Below are 23,002 nucleotides of genomic sequence, written 5' to 3' on the forward strand. Positions count from 1 at the left end.
TGCCTACATCAACCATTGACTGAATTTCCACCAACCCTCTAGACAAACACCTGCGTTCCTCCTCGCTCTCGCACACCTCCCGCATTTGTCGCAGCTGCAGCAGTGGCCACTCCTCCTACATCGCTGCCAAGACCTGGAACAACCTTCCCCTCTAGTTCCGAACAGCCCCCTCTCTGGCAGACTTGAGTAAGGGACTCGAGACCTGGCTCTTCAACGGAGATACAGCGCCCAGATCCCCCTAGGGGTGCCAATGTTGACCTTTACAAATGCTGTTGATTGATGGAGCTGCACTCTGACCGCCTCACTATCATTCTACGACAACTACATTGGGTCCTCTACCAGCCTCCATTAAACGCAAGTATACCTTACTGTGTGATCAGCAACCTACTCAAATCACAAAACTAGATTACCTTTCATACACCCTCCATATCGGCATTCTTTGCACAGGGCTGGCGGTCCTAGAAGTCCACAAAGGACAAGAAAATAAGGATTCCAGATCTATGAACCGAAGCCTTGAAGCACCTTAACCTTCATTCTAGAGTACTAGACTCACCCACTTGGAAACAGAAGTGTCACCGTTTCTGCAGCCATCAGAATAACTCGTCTGGCCAGTCCTGACCAACTCACCCTTCGTCAGCTCCCCACCCCGCCTCAATTTCACTGCAGGTTTGTGCACCCATGTGGCTCTTTAATGCTCTGTCTTCACACGGTGTAACCTTGCACACCAGACACATCTGTATGCGCTACATAAAGCACTCCACAGCCAGGTTTGTGCTACATACATACCCTTGATAAAACAAACTGTATAGAAATAAACTGATTTGTTCATTCATCCCATGCCTGAGAAGTGGCATGAAACCTTCTTAAGCCACATAGAGCTAAGGGCATGTGACTCTGCAGAACATCTGTGGGCGAGGAGTGTCGTTGGCACCATACTCCCATGGCATACACTTTTACACAGTGAAGAAATAAAGAAAGCACCAATTATGGAAAATGAAGATTGTGCATTGTGAAATATTGAATAATTCCGTATTCTGTCCAGGGTGTGCTCAGTAGGAAAAGACAGGAAAAATATTTCACAAATTTCATAGTTGATGTTTATGGATTTTCACTTACTGAATGAAAAGAACAGATGTGTCCTGCCACCCACCGCGTGGTTTTCACTATATTCTATTTATTTTGGTAATGTTTTAATCTACAATAGCATTTTAGCAATAATCCAAGCCGCGACAGAAGGTGCCAGCACCGTTCCTGCTGGGCACTGGAAACAGGATCTCCTTCCAAAAGGCTTCACGCGGTGTCACATTCAGGGTGTCGCTTCTAAGACCGACCGTGTTGCAACAGTGAAAGGTATCTTTATGTCCAAAGTATCAGCCCAGCAAGTTCCAGGGCTTCATCTGACTTCCCAATTAATAGTATGAATGAATGAAGAAACTTGTAGAGCACAACGAATACCAGGAGAAGTCTTGGCGCTATAAGTTACAGGACCAGGCAACCCCAGTGTAAGAAGGTAGTAAGAAATAAATCATTAACTGACTACACTTGAGAGCTGCACCAGTCTAATGACGTCATCACCAGAGTGAGTGGGAGCAGCAGGAGCCCCTGGTGTACCATACAGAGTGACGTCATCACCAGTGTCAGCATAAGCCCCTGGTTTATCATACACAGTGACGTCATCACCAGTGAGTGGAAGCAGCAGGAGTACAAGACAGCTCCCCCCTCACTGAGTGTACACCTTGGTGACGTCATTGTACCTCCCTTCGGGCGCCTCGTAGTTGGGGATGGGCGGGGTATGGCTTGGCCCCTCGCTCTCGAAGGGGAAGAGCCCCGAGTCCCTGCGCACCGCGGCCTGGTATAGCTCCTCCGACTCCAGGCGCAGCTCTTGCAGCGCTTTGGCCTGGGCATCCACCAGGGAGGTGATGGCGGCCATCTCCTGCCTGTGCTCCTCCTGCTTGAACTGGGACCACCTCTTGAGCAGCACGGCGCGTCGCTCGCTCTCCTCGAAGGACAGGGCGGCGGGGGCGCGGACCCTGAGGGAGAGAAGCACACGAGAAAGCATCAGAGCAGTGACCCCCAAACCTGGGGGCAGCAGTAACACATCAAACCTGGGGGCAGCAGTAACACATCAAACCTGGGGGCAGCAGTAAAACATCCAACCTGGGGGCTGCAGTAACACGTCAAACCTGGGGTCAGCAGTAACACATCACACCTGGGGGCAGCAGTAACACATCAAACCTGGGGGCAGCAGTAAAACATCCAACCTGGGGGCTGCAGTAACACGTCAAACCTGGGGGCAGCAGTAAAACACCAAACTTGGGGACAGCAGTAACACATCAAACCTGGGGGCAGCAGTAAAACATCAAACCTGGGGGCAGCAGTAAAACATCAAACCTGGGGGCAGCAGTAAAACATCAAACCTGGGGGCAGCAGTAACACATCAAACCTGGGGGCAGCAGTAACACATCAAACCTGGGGGCAGCAGTAAAACATCAAACCTGGGGGCAGCAGTAACACATCCCACCTGGGGGCAGCAGTAAATCTTCACACCTGGGGGCAGCAGCAACACATCAAACCTGGGGGCAGGAGTAACACATCAAACCTGGCGGCAGCAGTGACACATCAAACCTGGGGGCAGCAGTGACACATCAAACCTGGGGGCAGCAGTGACACATCAAACCTGGGGGCAGCAGTGACACATCAAACCTGGGGGCAGCAGTAACACATCAAACCTGGGGGCAGCAGTGACACATCAAACCCGGGGGCAGCAGTGACACATCAAACCTGGGGGTAGCAGTGACACAACTGGGGGCAGCAGTAACACATCAAACCTGGCGGCAGCAGTGACACATCAAACCTGGGGGCAGCAGTGACACATCAAACCTGGGGGCAGCAGCGACACATCAAACCTGGGGGCAGCAGCGACACATCAAACCTGGGGGCAGCAGTAACACATCAAACCCGGGGGCAGCAGTGACACATCAAACCTGGGGGCAGCAGTGACACAACTGGGGGCAGCAGTAACACATCAAACCTGGCGGCAGCAGTGACACATCAAACCTGGGGGCAGCAGTGACACATCAAACCTGGGGGCAGCAGTGACACATCAAACCTGGGGGCAACAGTGACACATCAAACCTGGGGGCAGCAGTAACACATCACACCTGGGGGCAGCAGTAACACATCAAACCTGGGGGCAGCAGTAACACATCAAACCTGGGGGCAGCAGTAACACATCACACCTGGGGGCAGCAGTAACACATCAAACCTGGGGGCAGCAGTAAAACATCAAACCTGGGTCCAGCAGTAACACATCACACCTGGGGGCAGCAGTAACACATCACACCTGGGGGCAGCAGTAACACATCACACCGGGGGTCAGCAGTAAACATCAAACCTGGGGGCAGCAGTGACCCCCAAACCTGGGGACAGCAGTAAACATCAAACCTGGGGGCAGCAGTGACCCCCAAACCTGGGGGCAGCAGTAACACATCAAACCTGGCGGCAGCAGTAACAAATCACACCTGGTGGCAGCAGTAACACATCAAACCTGGGGGCAGCAGTAACACATCACACCTGGGGGCAGCAGTAACACATCACACCTGGGGTCAGCAGTAAACATCAAACCTGGGGGCAGCAGTAAACATCAAACCTGGGGGCAGCAGTGACCCCCAAACCTGGGGGCAGCAGTAACACATCACACCTGGGGGCATCACACCTGAGGGCAGCAGTAACACATCAAACCTGGGGACAGCAGTAACACATCAAACCTGGGGGCAGCAGTAACACATCACACCTGGGGGCAGCAGTAACACATCAAACCTGGGGGCAGCAGTAACACATCAAACCTGGGGGCAGCAGTGAAACATCAAACCTGGCGGCAGCAGTAAAACATAAAACCTGGGGGCAGCAGTAACACATCAAACCTGGGGGCAGCAGTAACACATCACACCTGGGGGCAGCAGTAACACATCACACCTGGGGGCAGCAGTAACACATCACACCTGGGGGCAGCAGTAACACATCACACCTGGGGGCAGCAGTAACACATCACACCTGGGGGCAGCAGTAACACATCAAACCGGGGGGCAGCAGTAACACATCACACCTGGGGGCAGCAGTAACACATCACACCTGGGGTCAGCAGTAACACATCACACCTGGGGTCAGCAGTAACACATCAAACCTGGGGGCAGCAGTAACACATCAAACCTGGGGGCAGCAGTAACACATCAAACCTGGGGGCAGCAGTAACACATCACACATGGGGGCAGCAGTAACACATCAAACCTGGGGGCATCAGTAACACATCAAACCTGGGGGCAGCAGTAACACATCAAACCTGGGGGCAGCAGTAGAACATCAAAACGGGGGGCAGCAGCAACACATCACACCTGGGGGCAGCAGCAACACATCACACCTGGGGGCAGCAGTAACACATCACACCTGGGGGCAGCAGTAACACATCACACCTGGGGGCAGCAGTATCACACCTGGGGGCAGCAGTAACACATCACACCCGAGGGCAGCAGTAACACATCAAACCTGGGGGCAGCAGTAACACATCAAACCAGGGGGCAGCAGTGACACATCAAACCTGGGGGCAGCAGTGACACATCAAACCTGGGGGCAGCAGTGACACGTCAAACCTGGGGGCAGCAGTAACACATCACACCTGGGGGCAGCAGTAAAACATCACACTGGGGGCAGCAGTAACACATCACACCTGGGGGCAGCAGTAACACATCAAACCTGGGGGCAGCAGTAACACATCAAACCTGGGGGCAGCAGTAACACATCAAACCTGGGGGCAGCAGTGACACATCAAACCTGGGGGCAGCAGTAACACATCAAACCTGGGGGCAGCAGTAACACATCAAACCCGGGGGCAGCAGTGACACATCAAACCTGGGGGCAGCAGTGACACAACTGGGGGCAGCAGTAACACATCAAACCTGGCGGCAGCAGTGACACATCAAACCTGGGGGCAGCAGTGACACATCAAACCTGGGGGCAGCAGTGACACATCAAACCTGGGGGCAGCAGTGACATCAAACCTGGGGGCAGCAGTAACACATCAAACCCGGGGGCAGCAGTGACACATCAAACCTGGGGGCAGCAGTGACACAACTGGGGGCAGCAGTAACACATCAAACCTGGCGGCAGCAGTGACACATCAAACCTGGGGGCAGCAGTGACACATCAAACCTGGGGGCAGCAGTGACACATCAAACCTGGGGGCAGCAGTGACACATCAAACCTGGGGGCAGCAGTAACACATCACACCTGGGGGCAGCAGTAACACATCAAACCTGGGGGCAGCAGTAACACATCAAACCTGGGGGCAGCAGTAACACATCACACCTGGGGGCAGCAGTAACACATCAAACCTGGGGGCAGCAGTAACACATCAAACCTGGGGTCAGCAGTAAAACATCACACCTGGGGGCAGCAGTAACACATCACACCTGGGGGCAGCAGTAACACATCACACCTGGGGGCAGCAGTAACACATCACACCTGGGGGCAGCAGTAACACATCACACCTGGGGTCAGCAGTAAACATCAAACCTGGGGGCAGCAGTGACCCCCAAACCTGGGGACAGCAGTAAACATCAAACCTGGGGGCAGCAGTGACCCCCAAACCTGGGGGCAGAAGTAACACATCAAACCTGGCGGCAGCAGTAACAAATCACACCTGGTGGCAGCAGTAACACATCAAACCTGGGGGCAGCAGTAACACATCACACCTGGGGTCAGTAGTAAAACATCACACCTGGGGGCGGCAGTAACACATCAAACCTGGGGGCAGCAGTAAACATCAAACCTGGGGGCAGCAGTGACCCCCAAACCTGGGGGCAGCAGTAACACATCAAACCAGGGGGCAGCAGTAAACATCAAACCTGGGGTCAGCAGTAACACATCACACCTGGGGGCAGCAGTAACACATCAAACCTGGGGGCAGCAGTAACACATAAAAACCTGGGGCAGCAGTAACACATCACACCTGGGGGCAGCAGTAACACATCAAAACTGGGGGCAGCAGTAACACATCACACCTGGGGGCAGCAGTGACCCACAAACCTGGGGTCAGCAGTAACACATCACACCTGGGGGCAGCAGTAACACATCACACCTGGAGTCAGCAGTAAACATCAAACCTGGGGGCAGCAGTGACCCCCAAACCTGGGGGCAGCAGTAACACATCACACCTGGGGGCATCACACCTGGGAGCAGCAGTAACACATCAAACCTGGGGGCAGCAGTAACACATCAAACCTGGGAGCAGCAGTAACACATCAAACCTGGGGGCAGCAGTAACACATCACACCTGGGGGCAGCAGTAACACTTCACACCTGGGGGCAGCAGTAACACATCACACCTGGGGTCAGCAGTAAACATCAAACCTGGGGTCAGCAGTAAACATCAAACCTGGGGGCAGCAGTGACCCCCAAACCTGGGGGCAGCAGTAACACATCACACCTGGGGGCATCACACCTGAGGGCAGCAGTAACACATCAAACCTGGGGACAGCAGTAACACATCAAACCTGGGGGCAGCAGTAACACATCACACCTGGGGGCAGCAGTAACACATCAAACCTGGGGGCAGCAGTAACACATCAAACCTGGGGGCAGCAGTGAAACATCAAACCTGGGGGCAGCAGTAAAACATAAAACCTGGGGGCAGCAGTAAAACATAAAACCTGGGGGCAGCAGTAACACATCAAACCTGGGGGCAGCAGTAAAACATCACACTGGGGGCAGCAGTAACACATCACACCTGGGGGCAGCAGTAACACATCAAACCTGGGGGCAGCAGTGAAACATCAAACCTGGGGGCAGCAGTAAAACACAAAACCTGGGGGCAGCAGTAAAACATAAAACCTGGGGGCAGCAGTAACACATCAAACCTGGGGGCAGCAGTAACACATCACACCTGGGGGCAGCAGTAACACATCACACCTGGGGGCAGCAGTAACACATCAAACCTGGGGGCAGCAGTAACACATCAAACCTGGGGGCAGCAGTAGAACATCAAAACGGGGGGCAGCAGTAACACATCACACCTGGGGTCAGCAGTAACACATCACACCTGGGGTCAGCAGTAACACATCACACCTGGGGTCAGCAGTAACACATCAAACCTGGGGGCAGCAGTAACACATCAAACCTGGGGGCAGCAGTAACACATCAAACCTGGGGGCAGCAGTAACACATCACACATGGGGGCAGCAGTAACACATCAAACCTGGGGGCATCAGTAACACATCAAACCTGGGGGCAGCAGTAGAACATCAAAACGGGGGGCAGCAGCAACACATCACACCTGGGGGCAGCAGCAACACATCACACCTGGGGGCAGCAGTAACACATCACACCTGGGGGCAGCAGTAACACATCACACCTGGGGGCAGCAGTAACACATCACACCTGGGGGCAGCAGTAACACATCACACCTGGGGGCAGCAGTAACACATCACACCTGGGGGCAGCAGTAACACATCACACCTGGGGGCAGCAGTAACACATCACACCTGAGGGCAGCAGTAACACATCAAACCAGGGGGCAGCAGTAACACATCAAACCAGGGGGCAGCAGTGACACATCAAACCTGGGGGCAGCAGTGACACATCAAACCTGGGGGCAGCAGTGACACGTCAAACCTGGGGGCAGCAGTAACACATCACACCTGGGGGCAGCAGTAAAACATCACACTGGGGGCAGCAGTAACACATCACACCTGGGGGCAGCAGGAACACATCAAACATGGGGGCAGCAGTGACACATCAAACCTGGGGGCAGCAGTGACACATCAAACCTGGGGGCAGCAGTGACACATCAAACCTGGGGGCAGCAGTGACACATCAAACCTGGGGGCAGCAGTAACACATCAAACCTGGGGACAGCAGTAACACATCAAACCTGGGGGCAGCAGTAACACATCACACCTGGGGGCAGCAGTAACACATCAAACCTGGGGGCAGCAGTAACACATCAAACCTGGGGGCAGCAGTGAAACATCAAACCTGGGGGCAGCAGTAAAACATAAAACCTGGGGGCAGCAGTAAAACATAAAACCTGGGGGCAGCAGTAACACATCAAACCTGGGGGCAGCAGTAAAACATCACACTGGGGGCAGCAGTAACACATCACACCTGGGGGCAGCAGTAACACATCAAACCTGGGGGCAGCAGTGAAACATCAAACCTGGGGGCAGCAGTAAAACATAAAACCTGGGGGCAGCAGTAAAACATAAAACCTGGGGGCAGCAGTAACACATCAAACCTGGGGGCAGCAGTAACACATCACACTTGGGGGCAGCAGTAACACATCACACCTGGGGGCAGCAGTAACACATCAAACCTGGGGGCAGCAGTAACACATCAAACCTGGGGGCAGCAGTAGAACATCAAAACGGGGGGCAGCAGTAACACATCACACCTGGGGGCAGCAGTAACACATCACACCTGGGGTCAGCAGTAACACATCACACCTGGGGTCAGCAGTAACACATCACACCTGGGGTCAGCAGTAACACATCACACCTGGGGTCAGCAGTAACACATCAAACCTGGGGGCAGCAGTAACACATCAAACCTGGGGGCAGCAGTAACACATCACACATGGGGGCAGCAGTAACACATCAAACCTGGGGGCATCAGTAACACATCAAACCTGGGGGCAGCAGTAGAACATCAAAACGGGGGGCAGCAGCAACACATCACACCTGGGGGCAGCAGCAACACATCACACCTGGGGGCAGCAGTAACACATCACACCTGGGGGCAGCAGTAACACATCACACCTGGGGGCAGCAGTAACACATCACACCTGGGGGCAGCAGTAACACATCACACCTGGGGGCAGCAGTAACACATCACACCTGGGGGCAGCAGTAACACATCACACCTGGGGGCAGCAGTAACACATCACACCTGAGGGCAGCAGTAACACATCAAACCTGGGGGCAGCAGTAACACATCAAACCAGGGGGCAGCAGTGACACATCAAACCTGGGGGCAGCAGTGACACATCAAACCTGGGGGCAGCAGTGACACGTCAAACCTGGGGGCAGCAGTAACACATCACACCTGGGGGCAGCAGTAAAACATCACACTGGGGGCAGCAGTAACACATCACACCTGGGGGCAGCAGTAACACATCAAACCTGGGGGCAGCAGTAACACATCAAACCTGGGGGCAGCAGTGACACATCAAACCTGGGGGCAGCAGTAACACATCAAACCTGGGGGCAGCAGTGACACATCAAACCTGGGGGCAGCAGTAACACATCAAACCTGGGGGCAGCAGTAACACATCAAACCCGGGGGCAGCAGTGACACATCAAACCTGGGGGCAGCAGTGACACAACTGGGGGCAGCAGTAACACATCAAACCTGGCGGCAGCAGTGACACATCAAACCTGGGGGCAGCAGTGACACATCAAACCTGGGGGCAGCAGTGACACATCAAACCGGGGGGCAGCAGTGACACATCAAACCTGGGGGCAGCAGTAACACATCAAACCCGGGGGCAGCAGTAACACATCAAACCCGGGGGCAGCAGTGACACATCAAACCTGGGGGCAGCAGTGACACAACTGAGGGCAGCAGTAACACATCAAACCTGGCGGCAGCAGTGACACATCAAACCTGGGGGCAGCAGTGACACATCAAACCTGGGGGCAGCAGTGACACATCAAACCTGGGGGCGGCAGTAACACATCAAACCTGGGGGCAGCAGTAACACATCACACCTGGGGGCAGCAGTAACACATCAAACCTGGGGGCAGCAGTAACACATCACACATGGGGGCAGCAGTAACACATCAAACCTGGGGGCATCAGTAACACATCAAACCTGGGGGCAGCAGTAACACATCAAACCTGGGGGCAGCAGTAGAACATCAAAACGGGGGGCAGCAGCAACACATCACACCTGGGGGCAGCAGCAACACATCACACCTGGGGGCAGCAGTAACACATCACACCTGGGGGCAGCAGTAACACATCACACCTGGGGGCAGCAGTATCACACCTGGGGGCAGCAGTAACACATCACACCCGAGGGCAGCAGTAACACATCAAACCTGGGGGCAGCAGTAACACATCAAACCAGGGGGCAGCAGTGACACATCAAACCTGGGGGCAGCAGTGACACATCAAACCTGGGGGCAGCAGTGACACGTCAAACCTGGGGGCAGCAGTAACACATCACACCTGGGGGCAGCAGTAAAACATCACACTGGGGGCAGCAGTAACACATCACACCTGGGGGCAGCAGTAACACATCAAACCTGGGGGCAGCAGTAACACATCAAACCTGGGGGCAGCAGTAACACATCAAACCTGGGGGCAGCAGTGACACATCAAACCTGGGGGCAGCAGTAACACATCAAACCTGGGGGCAGCAGTAACACATCAAACCCGGGGGCAGCAGTGACACATCAAACCTGGGGGCAGCAGTGACACAACTGGGGGCAGCAGTAACACATCAAACCTGGCGGCAGCAGTGACACATCAAACCTGGGGGCAGCAGTGACACATCAAACCTGGGGGCAGCAGTGACACATCAAACCTGGGGGCAGCAGTGACATCAAACCTGGGGGCAGCAGTAACACATCAAACCCGGGGGCAGCAGTGACACATCAAACCTGGGGGCAGCAGTGACACAACTGGGGGCAGCAGTAACACATCAAACCTGGCGGCAGCAGTGACACATCAAACCTGGGGGCAGCAGTGACACATCAAACCTGGGGGCAGCAGTGACACATCAAACCTGGGGGCAGCAGTGACACATCAAACCTGGGGGCAGCAGTAACACATCACACCTGGGGGCAGCAGTAACACATCAAACCTGGGGGCAGCAGTAACACATCAAACCTGGGGGCAGCAGTAACACATCACACCTGGGGGCAGCAGTAACACATCAAACCTGGGGGCAGCAGTAACACATCAAACCTGGGGTCAGCAGTAAAACATCACACCTGGGGGCAGCAGTAACACATCACACCTGGGGGCAGCAGTAACACATCACACCTGGGGGCAGCAGTAACACATCACACCTGGGGGCAGCAGTAACACATCACACCTGGGGTCAGCAGTAAACATCAAACCTGGGGGCAGCAGTGACCCCCAAACCTGGGGACAGCAGTAAACATCAAACCTGGGGGCAGCAGTGACCCCCAAACCTGGGGGCAGAAGTAACACATCAAACCTGGCGGCAGCAGTAACAAATCACACCTGGTGGCAGCAGTAACACATCAAACCTGGGGGCAGCAGTAACACATCACACCTGGGGTCAGTAGTAAAACATCACACCTGGGGGCGGCAGTAACACATCAAACCTGGGGGCAGCAGTAAACATCAAACCTGGGGGCAGCAGTGACCCCCAAACCTGGGGGCAGCAGTAACACATCAAACCAGGGGGCAGCAGTAAACATCAAACCTGGGGTCAGCAGTAACACATCACACCTGGGGGCAGCAGTAACACATCAAACCTGGGGGCAGCAGTAACACATAAAAACCTGGGGCAGCAGTAACACATCACACCTGGGGGCAGCAGTAACACATCAAAACTGGGGGCAGCAGTAACACATCACACCTGGGGGCAGCAGTGACCCACAAACCTGGGGTCAGCAGTAACACATCACACCTGGGGGCAGCAGTAACACATCACACCTGGAGTCAGCAGTAAACATCAAACCTGGGGGCAGCAGTGACCCCCAAACCTGGGGGCAGCAGTAACACATCACACCTGGGGGCATCACACCTGGGAGCAGCAGTAACACATCAAACCTGGGGGCAGCAGTAACACATCAAACCTGGGAGCAGCAGTAACACATCAAACCTGGGGGCAGCAGTAACACATCACACCTGGGGGCAGCAGTAACACTTCACACCTGGGGGCAGCAGTAACACATCACACCTGGGGTCAGCAGTAAACATCAAACCTGGGGTCAGCAGTAAACATCAAACCTGGGGGCAGCAGTGACCCCCAAACCTGGGGGCAGCAGTAACACATCACACCTGGGGGCATCACACCTGAGGGCAGCAGTAACACATCAAACCTGGGGACAGCAGTAACACATCAAACCTGGGGGCAGCAGTAACACATCACACCTGGGGGCAGCAGTAACACATCAAACCTGGGGGCAGCAGTAACACATCAAACCTGGGGGCAGCAGTGAAACATCAAACCTGGGGGCAGCAGTAAAACATAAAACCTGGGGGCAGCAGTAAAACATAAAACCTGGGGGCAGCAGTAACACATCAAACCTGGGGGCAGCAGTAAAACATCACACTGGGGGCAGCAGTAACACATCACACCTGGGGGCAGCAGTAACACATCAAACCTGGGGGCAGCAGTGAAACATCAAACCTGGGGGCAGCAGTAAAACACAAAACCTGGGGGCAGCAGTAAAACATAAAACCTGGGGGCAGCAGTAACACATCAAACCTGGGGGCAGCAGTAACACATCACACCTGGGGGCAGCAGTAACACATCACACCTGGGGGCAGCAGTAACACATCAAACCTGGGGGCAGCAGTAACACATCAAACCTGGGGGCAGCAGTAGAACATCAAAACGGGGGGCAGCAGTAACACATCACACCTGGGGTCAGCAGTAACACATCACACCTGGGGTCAGCAGTAACACATCACACCTGGGGTCAGCAGTAACACATCAAACCTGGGGGCAGCAGTAACACATCAAACCTGGGGGCAGCAGTAACACATCAAACCTGGGGGCAGCAGTAACACATCACACATGGGGGCAGCAGTAACACATCAAACCTGGGGGCATCAGTAACACATCAAACCTGGGGGCAGCAGTAGAACATCAAAACGGGGGGCAGCAGCAACACATCACACCTGGGGGCAGCAGCAACACATCACACCTGGGGGCAGCAGCATCACACCTGGGGGCAGCAGTAACACATCACACCTGGGGGCAGCAGTAACACATCACACCTGGGGGCAGCAGTAACACATCACACCTGGGGGCAGCAGTAACACATCACACCTGGGGGCAGCAGTAACACATCACACCTGAGGGCAGCAGTAACACATCAAACCAGGGGGCAGCAGTAACACATCAAACCAGGGGGCAGCAGTGACACATCAAACCTGGGGGCAGCAGTGACACATCAAACCTGGGGGCAGCAGTGACACGTCACACCTGGGGGCAGCAGTAACACATCACACCTGGGGGCAGCAGTAAAACATCACACTGGGGGCAGCAGTAACACATCACACCTGGGGGCAGCAGGAACACATCAAACATGGGGGCAGCAGTGACACATCAAACCTGGGGGCAGCAGTGACACATCAAACCTGGGGGCAGCAGTGACACATCAAACCTGGGGGCAGCAGTGACACATCAAACCTGGGGGCAGCAGTAACACATCAAACCTGGGGACAGCAGTAACACATCAAACCTGGGGGCAGCAGTAACACATCACACCTGGGGGCAGCAGTAACACATCAAACCTGGGGGCAGCAGTAACACATCAAACCTGGGGGCAGCAGTGAAACATCAAACCTGGGGGCAGCAGTAAAACATAAAACCTGGGGGCAGCAGTAAAACATAAAACCTGGGGGCAGCAGTAACACATCAAACCTGGGGGCAGCAGTAAAACATCACACTGGGGGCAGCAGTAACACATCACACCTGGGGGCAGCAGTAACACATCAAACCTGGGGGCAGCAGTGAAACATCAAACCTGGGGGCAGCAGTAAAACATAAAACCTGGGGGCAGCAGTAAAACATAAAACCTGGGGGCAGCAGTAACACATCAAACCTGGGGGCAGCAGTAACACATCACACTTGGGGGCAGCAGTAACACATCACACCTGGGGGCAGCAGTAACACATCAAACCTGGGGGCAGCAGTAACACATCAAACCTGGGGGCAGCAGTAGAACATCAAAACGGGGGGCAGCAGTAACACATCACACCTGGGGGCAGCAGTAACACATCACACCTGGGGTCAGCAGTAACACATCACACCTGGGGTCAGCAGTAACACATCACACCTGGGGTCAGCAGTAACACATCACACCTGGGGTCAGCAGTAACACATCAAACCTGGGGGCAGCAGTAACACATCAAACCTGGGGGCAGCAGTAACACATCACACATGGGGGCAGCAGTAACACATCAAACCTGGGGGCATCAGTAACACATCAAACCTGGGGGCAGCAGTAGAACATCAAAACGGGGGGCAGCAGCAACACATCACACCTGGGGGCAGCAGCAACACATCACACCTGGGGGCAGCAGTAACACATCACACCTGGGGGCAGCAGTAACACATCACACCTGGGGGCAGCAGTAACACATCACACCTGGGGGCAGCAGTAACACATCACACCTGGGGGCAGCAGTAACACATCACACCTGGGGGCAGCAGTAACACATCACACCTGAGGGCAGCAGTAACACATCAAACCTGGGGGCAGCAGTAACACATCAAACCAGGGGGCAGCAGTGACACATCAAACCTGGGGGCAGCAGTGACACATCAAACCTGGGGGCAGCAGTGACACGTCAAACCTGGGGGCAGCAGTAACACATCACACCTGGGGGCAGCAGTAAAACATCACACTGGGGGCAGCAGTAACACATCACACCTGGGGGCAGCAGTAACACATCAAACCTGGGGGCAGCAGTAACACATCAAACCTGGGGGCAGCAGTGACACATCAAACCTGGGGGCAGCAGTAACACATCAAACCTGGGGGCAGCAGTGACACATCAAACCTGGGGGCAGCAGTAACACATCAAACCTGGGGGCAGCAGTAACACATCAAACCCGGGGGCAGCAGTGACACATCAAACCTGGGGGCAGCAGTGACACAACTGGGGGCAGCAGTAACACATCAAACCTGGCGGCAGCAGTGACACATCAAACCTGGGGGCAGCAGTGACACATCAAACCTGGGGGCAGCAGTGACACATCAAACCTGGGGGCAGCAGTGACACATCAAACCTGGGGGCAGCAGTAACACATCAAACCCGGGGGCAGCAGTAACACATCAAACCCGGGGGCAGCAGTGACACATCAAACCTGGGGGCAGCAGTGACACAACTGAGGGCAGCAGTAACACATCAAACCTGGCGGCAGCAGTGACACATCAAACCTGGGGGCAGCAGTGACACATCAAACCTGGGGGCAGCAGTGACACATCAAACCTGGGGGCGGCAGTAACACATCAAACCTGGGGGCAGCAGTAACACATCACACCTGGGGGCAGCAGTAACACATCAAACCTGGGGGCAGCAGTAACACATCAAACCTGGGGGCAGCAGTAACACATCACACCTGGGGGCAGCAGTAACACATCAAACCTGGGGGCAGCAGTAACACATCAAACCTGGGGTCAGCAGTAAAACATCACACCTGGGGGCAGCAGTAACACATCACACCTGGGGGCAGCAGTAACACATCACACCTGGGGGCAGCAGTAACACATCACACCTGGGGTCAGCAGTAAACATCAAACCTGGGGGCAGCAGTGACCCCCAAACCTGGGGGCAGCAGTAACACATCAAACCTGGGGGCAGCAGTAACACATCAAACCTGGCGGCAGCAGTAACAAATCACACCTGGTGGCAGCAGTAACACATCAAACCTGGGGGCAGCAGTAACACATCACACCTGGGGTCAGTAGTAAAACATCACACCTGGGGGCGGCAGTAACACATCAAACCTGGGGGCAGCAGTAAACATCAAACCTGGGGGCAGCAGTGACCCCCAAACCTGGGGGCAGCAGTAACACATCAAACCAGGGGGCAGCAGTAAACATCAAACCTGGGGTCAGCAGTAACACATCACACCTGGGGGCAGCAGTAACACATCAAACCTGGGGGCAGCAGTAACACATAAAAACCTGGGGCAGCAGTAACACATCACACCTGGGGGCAGCTGTAACACATCAAAACTGGGGGCAGCAGTAACACATCACACCTGGGGGCAACAGTGACCCACAAACCTGGGGTCAGCAGTAACACATCACACCTGGGGGCAGCAGTAACACATCACACCTGGAGTCAGCAGTAAACATCAAACCTGGGGGCAGCAGTGACCCCCAAACCTGGGGGCAGCAGTAACACATCACACCTGGGGGCATCACACCTGGGAGCAGCAGTAACACATCAAACCTGGGGGCAGCAGTAACACATCAAACCTGGGAGCAGCAGTAACACATCAAACCTGGGGGCAGCAGTAACACATCACACCTGGGGGCAGCAGTAACACATCACACCTGGGGTCAGCAGTAAACATCAAACCTGGGGGCAGCAGTGACCCCCAAACCTGGGGGCAGCAGTAACACATCACACCTGGGGGCATCACACCTGAGGGCAGCAGTAACACATCAAACCTGGGGACAGCAGTAACACATCAAACCTGGGGGCAGCAGTAACACATCACACCTGGGGGCAGCAGTAACACATCAAACCTGGGGGCAGCAGTAACACATCAAACCTGGGGGCAGCAGTGAAACATCAAACCTGGGGGCAGCAGTAAAACATAAAACCTGGGGGCAGCAGTAAAACATAAAACCTGGGGGCAGCAGTAACACATCAAACCTGGGGGCAGCAGTAACACATCACACCTGGGGGCAGCAGTAACACATCACACCTGGGGGCAGCAGTAACACATCACACCTGGGGGCAGCAGTAACACATCAAACCTGGGGGCAGCAGTAACACATCAAACCTGGGGGCAGCAGTAGAACATCAAAACGGGGGGCAGCAGTAACACATCACACCTGGGGGCAGCAGTAACACATCACACCTGGGTTCAGCAGTAACACATCACACCTGGGGTCAGCAGTAACACATCAAACCTGGGGGCAGCAGTAACACATCAAACCTGGGGGCAGCAGTAACACATCAAACCTGGGGGCAGCAGTAACACATCACACATGGGGGCAGCAGTAACACATCAAACCTGGGGGCATCAGTAACACATAAAACCTGGGGGCAGCAGTAGAACATCAAAACGGGGGGCAGCAGCAACACATCACACCTGGGGGCAGCAGCAACACATCACACCTGGGGGCAGCAGTAACACATCACACCTGGGGGCAGCAGTAACACATCACACCTGGGGGCAGCAGTAACACATCACACCTGGGGGCAGCAGTAACACATCACACCTGAGGGCAGCAGTAACACATCAAACCTGGGGGCAGCAGTAACACATCAAAGCAGGGGGCAGCAGTGACACATCAAACCTGGGGGCAGCAGTGACACATCAAACCTGGGGGCAGCAGTGACACGTCAAACCTGGGGGCAGCAGTAACACATCACACCTGGGGGCAGCAGTAAAACATCACACTGGGGGCAGCAGTAACACATCCCACCTGGGGGCAGCAGTAACACATCAAACCTGGGGGCAGCAGTAACACATCAAACCTGGGGGCAGCAGTGACACATCAAACCTGGGGGCAGCAGTAACACATCACACCTGGGGGCAGCAGTAACACATCAAACCTGGGGGCAGCAGTAACACATCAAACCTGGGGGCAGCAGTAACACATCACACCTGGGGGCAGCAGTAACACATCAAACCTGGGGGCAGCAGTAACACATCAAACCTGGGGGCAGCAGTAACACATCAAACCTGGGGTCAGCACTAAAACATCACACCTGGGGGCAGCAGTAACACATCACACCTGGGGGCAGCAGTAACACATCCCACCTGGGGGCAGCAGTAACACATCAAACCTGGGGGCAGCAGTAACACATCAAACCTGGGGGCAGCAGTGACACATCAAACCTGGGGGCAGCAGTAACACATCAAACCTGGGGGCAGCAGTAACACATCAAACCTGGGGTCAGCACTAAAACATCACACCTGGGGGCAGCAGTAACACATCACACCTGGGGGCAGCAGTAACACATCCCACCTGGGGGCAGCAGTAACACATCACACCTGGGGTCAGCAGTGACCCCCAAACCTGGGGACAGCAGTAAACATCAAACCTGGGGGCAGCAGTAACACATAACACCTGGGGGCAGCAGTAAACATCAAACCTGGGGGCAGCAGTGACCCCCAAACCTGGGGACAGCAGTAAACATCAAACCTGGGGGCAGCAGTGACCCCCAAACCTGGGGGCAGCAGTAAACATCAAACCTGGGGGCAGCAGTGACCCCCAAACCTGGGGACAGCAGTAAACATCAAACCTGGGGGCAGCAGTGACCCCCAAACCTGGGGGCAGCAGTAACACATCAAACCTGGCGGCAGCAGTAACAAATCACACCTGGTGGCAGCAGTAACACATCAAACTTGGGGGCAGCAGAAACACATCAGACCTGGGGTCAGTAGTAAAACATCACACCTGGGGGCGGCAGTAACACATCAAACCTGGGGGCAGCAGTAAACATCAAACCTGGGGGCAGCAGTGACCCCCAAACCTGGGGGCAGCAGTAACACATCAAACCAGGGGGCAGCAGTAAACATCAAACCTGGGGTCAGCAGTAACACATCACACCTGGGGGCAGCAGTAACACATCAAACCTGGGGGCAGCAGTAACACATAAAAACCTGGGGCAGCAGTAACACATCACACCTGGGGGCAGCTGTAACACATCAAACCTGGGGGCAGCAGTGACCCCCAAACCTGGGGGCAGCAGTAACACATCACACCTGGGGGCATCACACCTGGGAGCAGCAGTAACACATCAAACCTGGGGGCAGCAGTAACACATCAAACCTGGGAGCAGCAGTAACACATCAAACCTGGGGGCAGCAGTAACACATCACACCTGGGGGCAGCAGTAACACATCACACCTGGGGTCAGCAGTAAACATCAAACCTGGGGGCAGCAGTGACCCCCAAACCTGGGGGCAGCAGTAACACATCACACCTGGGGGCATCACACCTGAGGGCAGCAGTAACACATCAAACCTGGGGACAGCAGTAACACATCAAACCTGGGGGCAGCAGTAACACATCACACCTGGGGGCAGCAGTAACACATCAAACCTGGGGGCAGCAGTAACACATCAAACCTGGGGGCAGCAGTGAAACATCAAACCTGGGGGCAGCAGTAAAACATAAAACCTGGGGGCAGCAGTAAAACATAAAACCTGGGGGCAGCAGTAACACATCAAACCTGGGGGCAGCAGTAACACATCACACCTGGGGGCAGCAGTAACACATCACACCTGGGGGCAGCAGTAACACATCAAACCTGGGGGCAGCAGTAACACATCAAACCTGGGGGCAGCAGTAGAACATCAAAACGGGGGGCAGCAGTAACACATCACACCTGGGGGCAGCAGTAACACATCACACCTGGGGTCGGCAGTAACACATCACACCTGGGGTCAGCAGTAACACATCAAACCTGGGGGCAGCAGTAACACATCAAACCTGGGGGCAGCAGTAACACATCAAACCTGGGGGCAGCAGTAACACATCACACATGGGGGCAGCAGTAACACATCAAACCTGGGGGCATCAGTAACACATAAAACCTGGGGGCAGCAGTAGAATATCAAAACGGGGGGCAGCAGCAACACATCACACCTGGGGGCAGCAGCAACACATCACACCTGGGGGCAGCAGTAACACATCACACCTGGGGGCAGCAGTAACACATCACACCTGGGGGCAGCAGTAACACATCACACCTGGGGGCAGCAGTAACACATCACACCTGAGGGCAGCAGTAACACATCAAACCTGGGGGCAGCAGTAACACATCAAACCAGGGGGCAGCAGTGACACATCAAACCTGAGGGCAGCAGTGACACATCAAACCTGGGGGCAGCAGTGACACGTCAAACCTGGGGGCAGCAGTGACACGTCAAACCTGGGGGCAGCAGTAACACATCACACCTGGGGGCAGCAGTAAAACATCACACTGGGGGCAGCAGTAACACATCCCACCTGGGGGCAGCAGTAACACATCAAACCTGGGGGCAGCAGTAACACATCAAACCTGGGGGCAGCAGTGACACATCAAACCTGGGGGCAGCAGTAACACATCAAACCTGGGGGCAGCAGTAACACATCAAACCTGGGGGCAGCAGTAACACATCAAACCTGGGGGCAGCAGTAACACATCAAACCTGGGGGCATTAGTAACACATCAAACCTGGGGGCAGCAGTAACACATCAAACCAGCAGTAACACATTAAACCTGGGGGCAGCATTAACACATCAAATCTGGGGGCAGCAGTAAAACATCAAACCTGGGGGCAGCAGTAACACATCAAACCTGGGGGAAGCAGTAACACATCACACCTGGGGGCAGCAGTAACACATCAAACCTGGCGGCAGCAGTGACACATCAAACCTGGGGGCAGCAGTGACACATCAAACCTGGGGGCAGCAGTAACACATCAAACCTGGGGGCAGCAGTAACACATCACACCTGGGGGCAGCAGTAAAACATCACACTGGGGGCAGCAGTAACACATCACACCTGGGGGCAGCAGTAACACATCACACCTGGGGGCAGCAGTGACGCATCAAACCTGGGGGCAGCAGTAACACATCAAACCTGGGGGCAGCAGTAACACATCAAACCTGGGGGCAGCAGTAACACATCAAACCTGGGGGCAGCAGTAAAACATCAAACCTGGGGGCAGCAGTAACACATCAAACCTGGGATCAGTAGTAAAACATCAAACCTGGGATCAGTAGTAAAACATCAAACCTGGGGGCAGCAGTAACACATCAAACCTGGGGGCAGCAGTAACACATCAAACCTGGGGGCAGCAGTAACACATCAAACCTGGGGGCAGCAGTAACACATCAAACCTGGGGGCAGCAGTAACACATCAAACCTGGGGTCAGCAGTAACACATAAACCTGGGGGCAGCAGTAACACATCACACCTGGGGGCAGCAGTAACACATCAAGCTTCCAAGGGATAGAAAGAAAGGGAGCTTCTGGCAATCTGACCATGCACACAGCTTCAGGATGCAGAATCCTCAGTTTTAAAATTCAGGACTCGCTGCATGGACTCCCTCCCCCCACTTGAATATCACTGTGACACTTAAGCATACTTTTTTCTTGTTTTAGACATACTGGTTTATAACCAATTTTCGATGACGTAAATGTAGGTAAGATTTTTCCTTTTTATCAATTTCTCAGTGTTTTCAACCCACAATTTAGTTATATCAGGGTCTGCAGTCTAATCACAGATAACACATTTTAGGGAGATAGGGCCAGATGTACGACGTGCAAAATAGCGCCTCGCAAATTGCAACTCATTTGCGACTCGCAATTTGCGAGGCGCTATTTGGCATGTACAACAGTGTGTTTAACACTGTTTGCGATCACCAATGGGGTCGCAAATTGCGAGGCTAATGAATATTAATGAGCCGCTCACAATTTGCGTGCCCATTGAAAATGACAGGCCCTCCCAGGTATGGTGAGCTGCTGGGCTCAGCAGACCACCATGTCTGGGACTGCTTTTAAATAAAGCATTTTTTTTAAAATGCATCCCCTTCTCCTTAAAGAAAAAAATGGATGCATTCAAAAAAAGAAAACATTAAACTTTTTAATTTCATTGTTTTAAGGGTAGGTAGTGATTCCTGGGACCACTGCCTGCCCTTAACAAATATTTTTAGAGACAGTCACAAAGTGTAAGGGGTCTCCTGGGGACCCCTTCCAAATAGCGACTGCATTGCCACCCTCTTGAAGAGGGTGGTCATTTATGAGTGTTTTGGTTGCAAAACATTCATACATGGGGTTGCGGTCGCTATTAGGAAGGAATCGCCCCTTCCTAATAGCGTGTCACAATTCCTAAATAGCGAGTCGCAAATAAATTGCGACTCGCTTTTTAGGAATTGTACATAGCCCTTTCACATTTTAAATGCGCAAACGGGTCGCAAACCCGTTTGTGCATGCAAAATAGGATCATACATCTGGCGCCTTAATATTTTATTCTAAGGCGGAATAGCACTCTCTCTGTCTATGTCTGTGAGAAGGCGCTTTCCTCTAGAAGGCCCAGCCATTGGAAATAAGAATCTAGACAGATGACATAAGTCTGCCAAAGTTGTCTCAGGAGATATATATCTGGGCAAAGAACGCTGCAGTCTCAAAAGCCAAAGATCATGTATATATGAAATGTAAATAAAAAAGGGACCATGCAGCATTAAGAGTGTGGGACCTAAATAGGACATAAGCTGCCAATTGGAATAATGGACATCAAGGAGCCACCCTACTTTAGCTGAATCGTGTGCTGAGTGGGCGCTGCGAAGTCCTCAATGGGGATCAGCTCCGGGGCCACGCGCTCCAACTTCTTCAACTTCTTCCGCAAGCGGTCTCGGGTTGCCAGGTCTCGTCTGGGGTCCACTCGCTTCTTTTTCTTGGGCTCGGCCCTGGAGGAAGAGATACATAATGAAATATTTATTCTCAATGGGACTTATACAGACAAAAGGACTCCAATAAATGGTGCTTTCAGGAAGGCTCACAGCTGCAGACTATTCCAAGCCTTGTAAACTCTGCGCTGTGGCCCACCAGAGGTAGAAGCAAAAAGGGAGTGAAATATATATTCTTTAAAAAACTTTTTATTGCACAAAAATGAAGAGAAAAGGTCATGAGGGAGAGACGCTGCTACAAAGGGAGAACACACCACAAAGGGGGACAATTATGGGGTAAGAAGTAGTGGTAGCAAATGCAAGAGGTGTGGTAGGAAGTGGTCCCCAGTTCTTATTCCAGCCGCTAGAGGGAACCAATGACACAGTAAAGGTGAAATCAGAAGAGGCAACACAAGCTAGGGTTTGGTGCTCATCCACAGGGGTTGTGTTTGGCATGGGTTGTATACGTAAATGAAAGTCCTGGGTAGAACAGAGTGGGTCTGCTGCAGGGGTAGCACAATAAGATAAGATGACATTGATGCACATGAGAGGGCTACCCTGCCTCTAGCAAATATCACTGTATAAAATTATACCTCCTTTCTGAACTCACTACCCTTTTGGAACGAATAGGCCAAGTTTACAGGCCTTAAAACATCTGCATCTACTTCA

The 23,002-nt window shown here is 53.8% G+C and overlaps 1 protein-coding gene across 2 annotated transcripts in view; it reads right to left on the minus strand.

Annotated features, from left to right (window-relative positions):
* Positions 1-1,000: 1,000 nt before the first annotated feature.
* MRPL40 (mitochondrial ribosomal protein L40) overlaps positions 1,001-23,002 on the minus strand; it is a 39,218-nt gene continuing 17,216 nt past the window's right edge. For both annotated transcript variants that reach the window (XM_078667956.1, XM_078667957.1), the window contains exons 3-4: positions 22,199-22,354; positions 1,001-2,030 (exon numbers count right to left, since the gene is read on the minus strand). In XM_078667956.1, coding sequence (XP_078524082.1) covers positions 1,721-2,030; positions 22,199-22,354 — 466 coding nt within the window. In that variant the 3' untranslated portion in view covers positions 1,001-1,720. The remainder of the gene's footprint in view (positions 2,031-22,198; positions 22,355-23,002) is intronic.

The sequence above is a fragment of the Lissotriton helveticus genome, chromosome 11 (genome assembly GCF_964261635.1).
Source record: "Lissotriton helveticus chromosome 11, aLisHel1.1, whole genome shotgun sequence".
In the NCBI taxonomy this organism is placed as follows: Eukaryota; Metazoa; Chordata; class Amphibia; order Caudata; family Salamandridae; genus Lissotriton; species Lissotriton helveticus.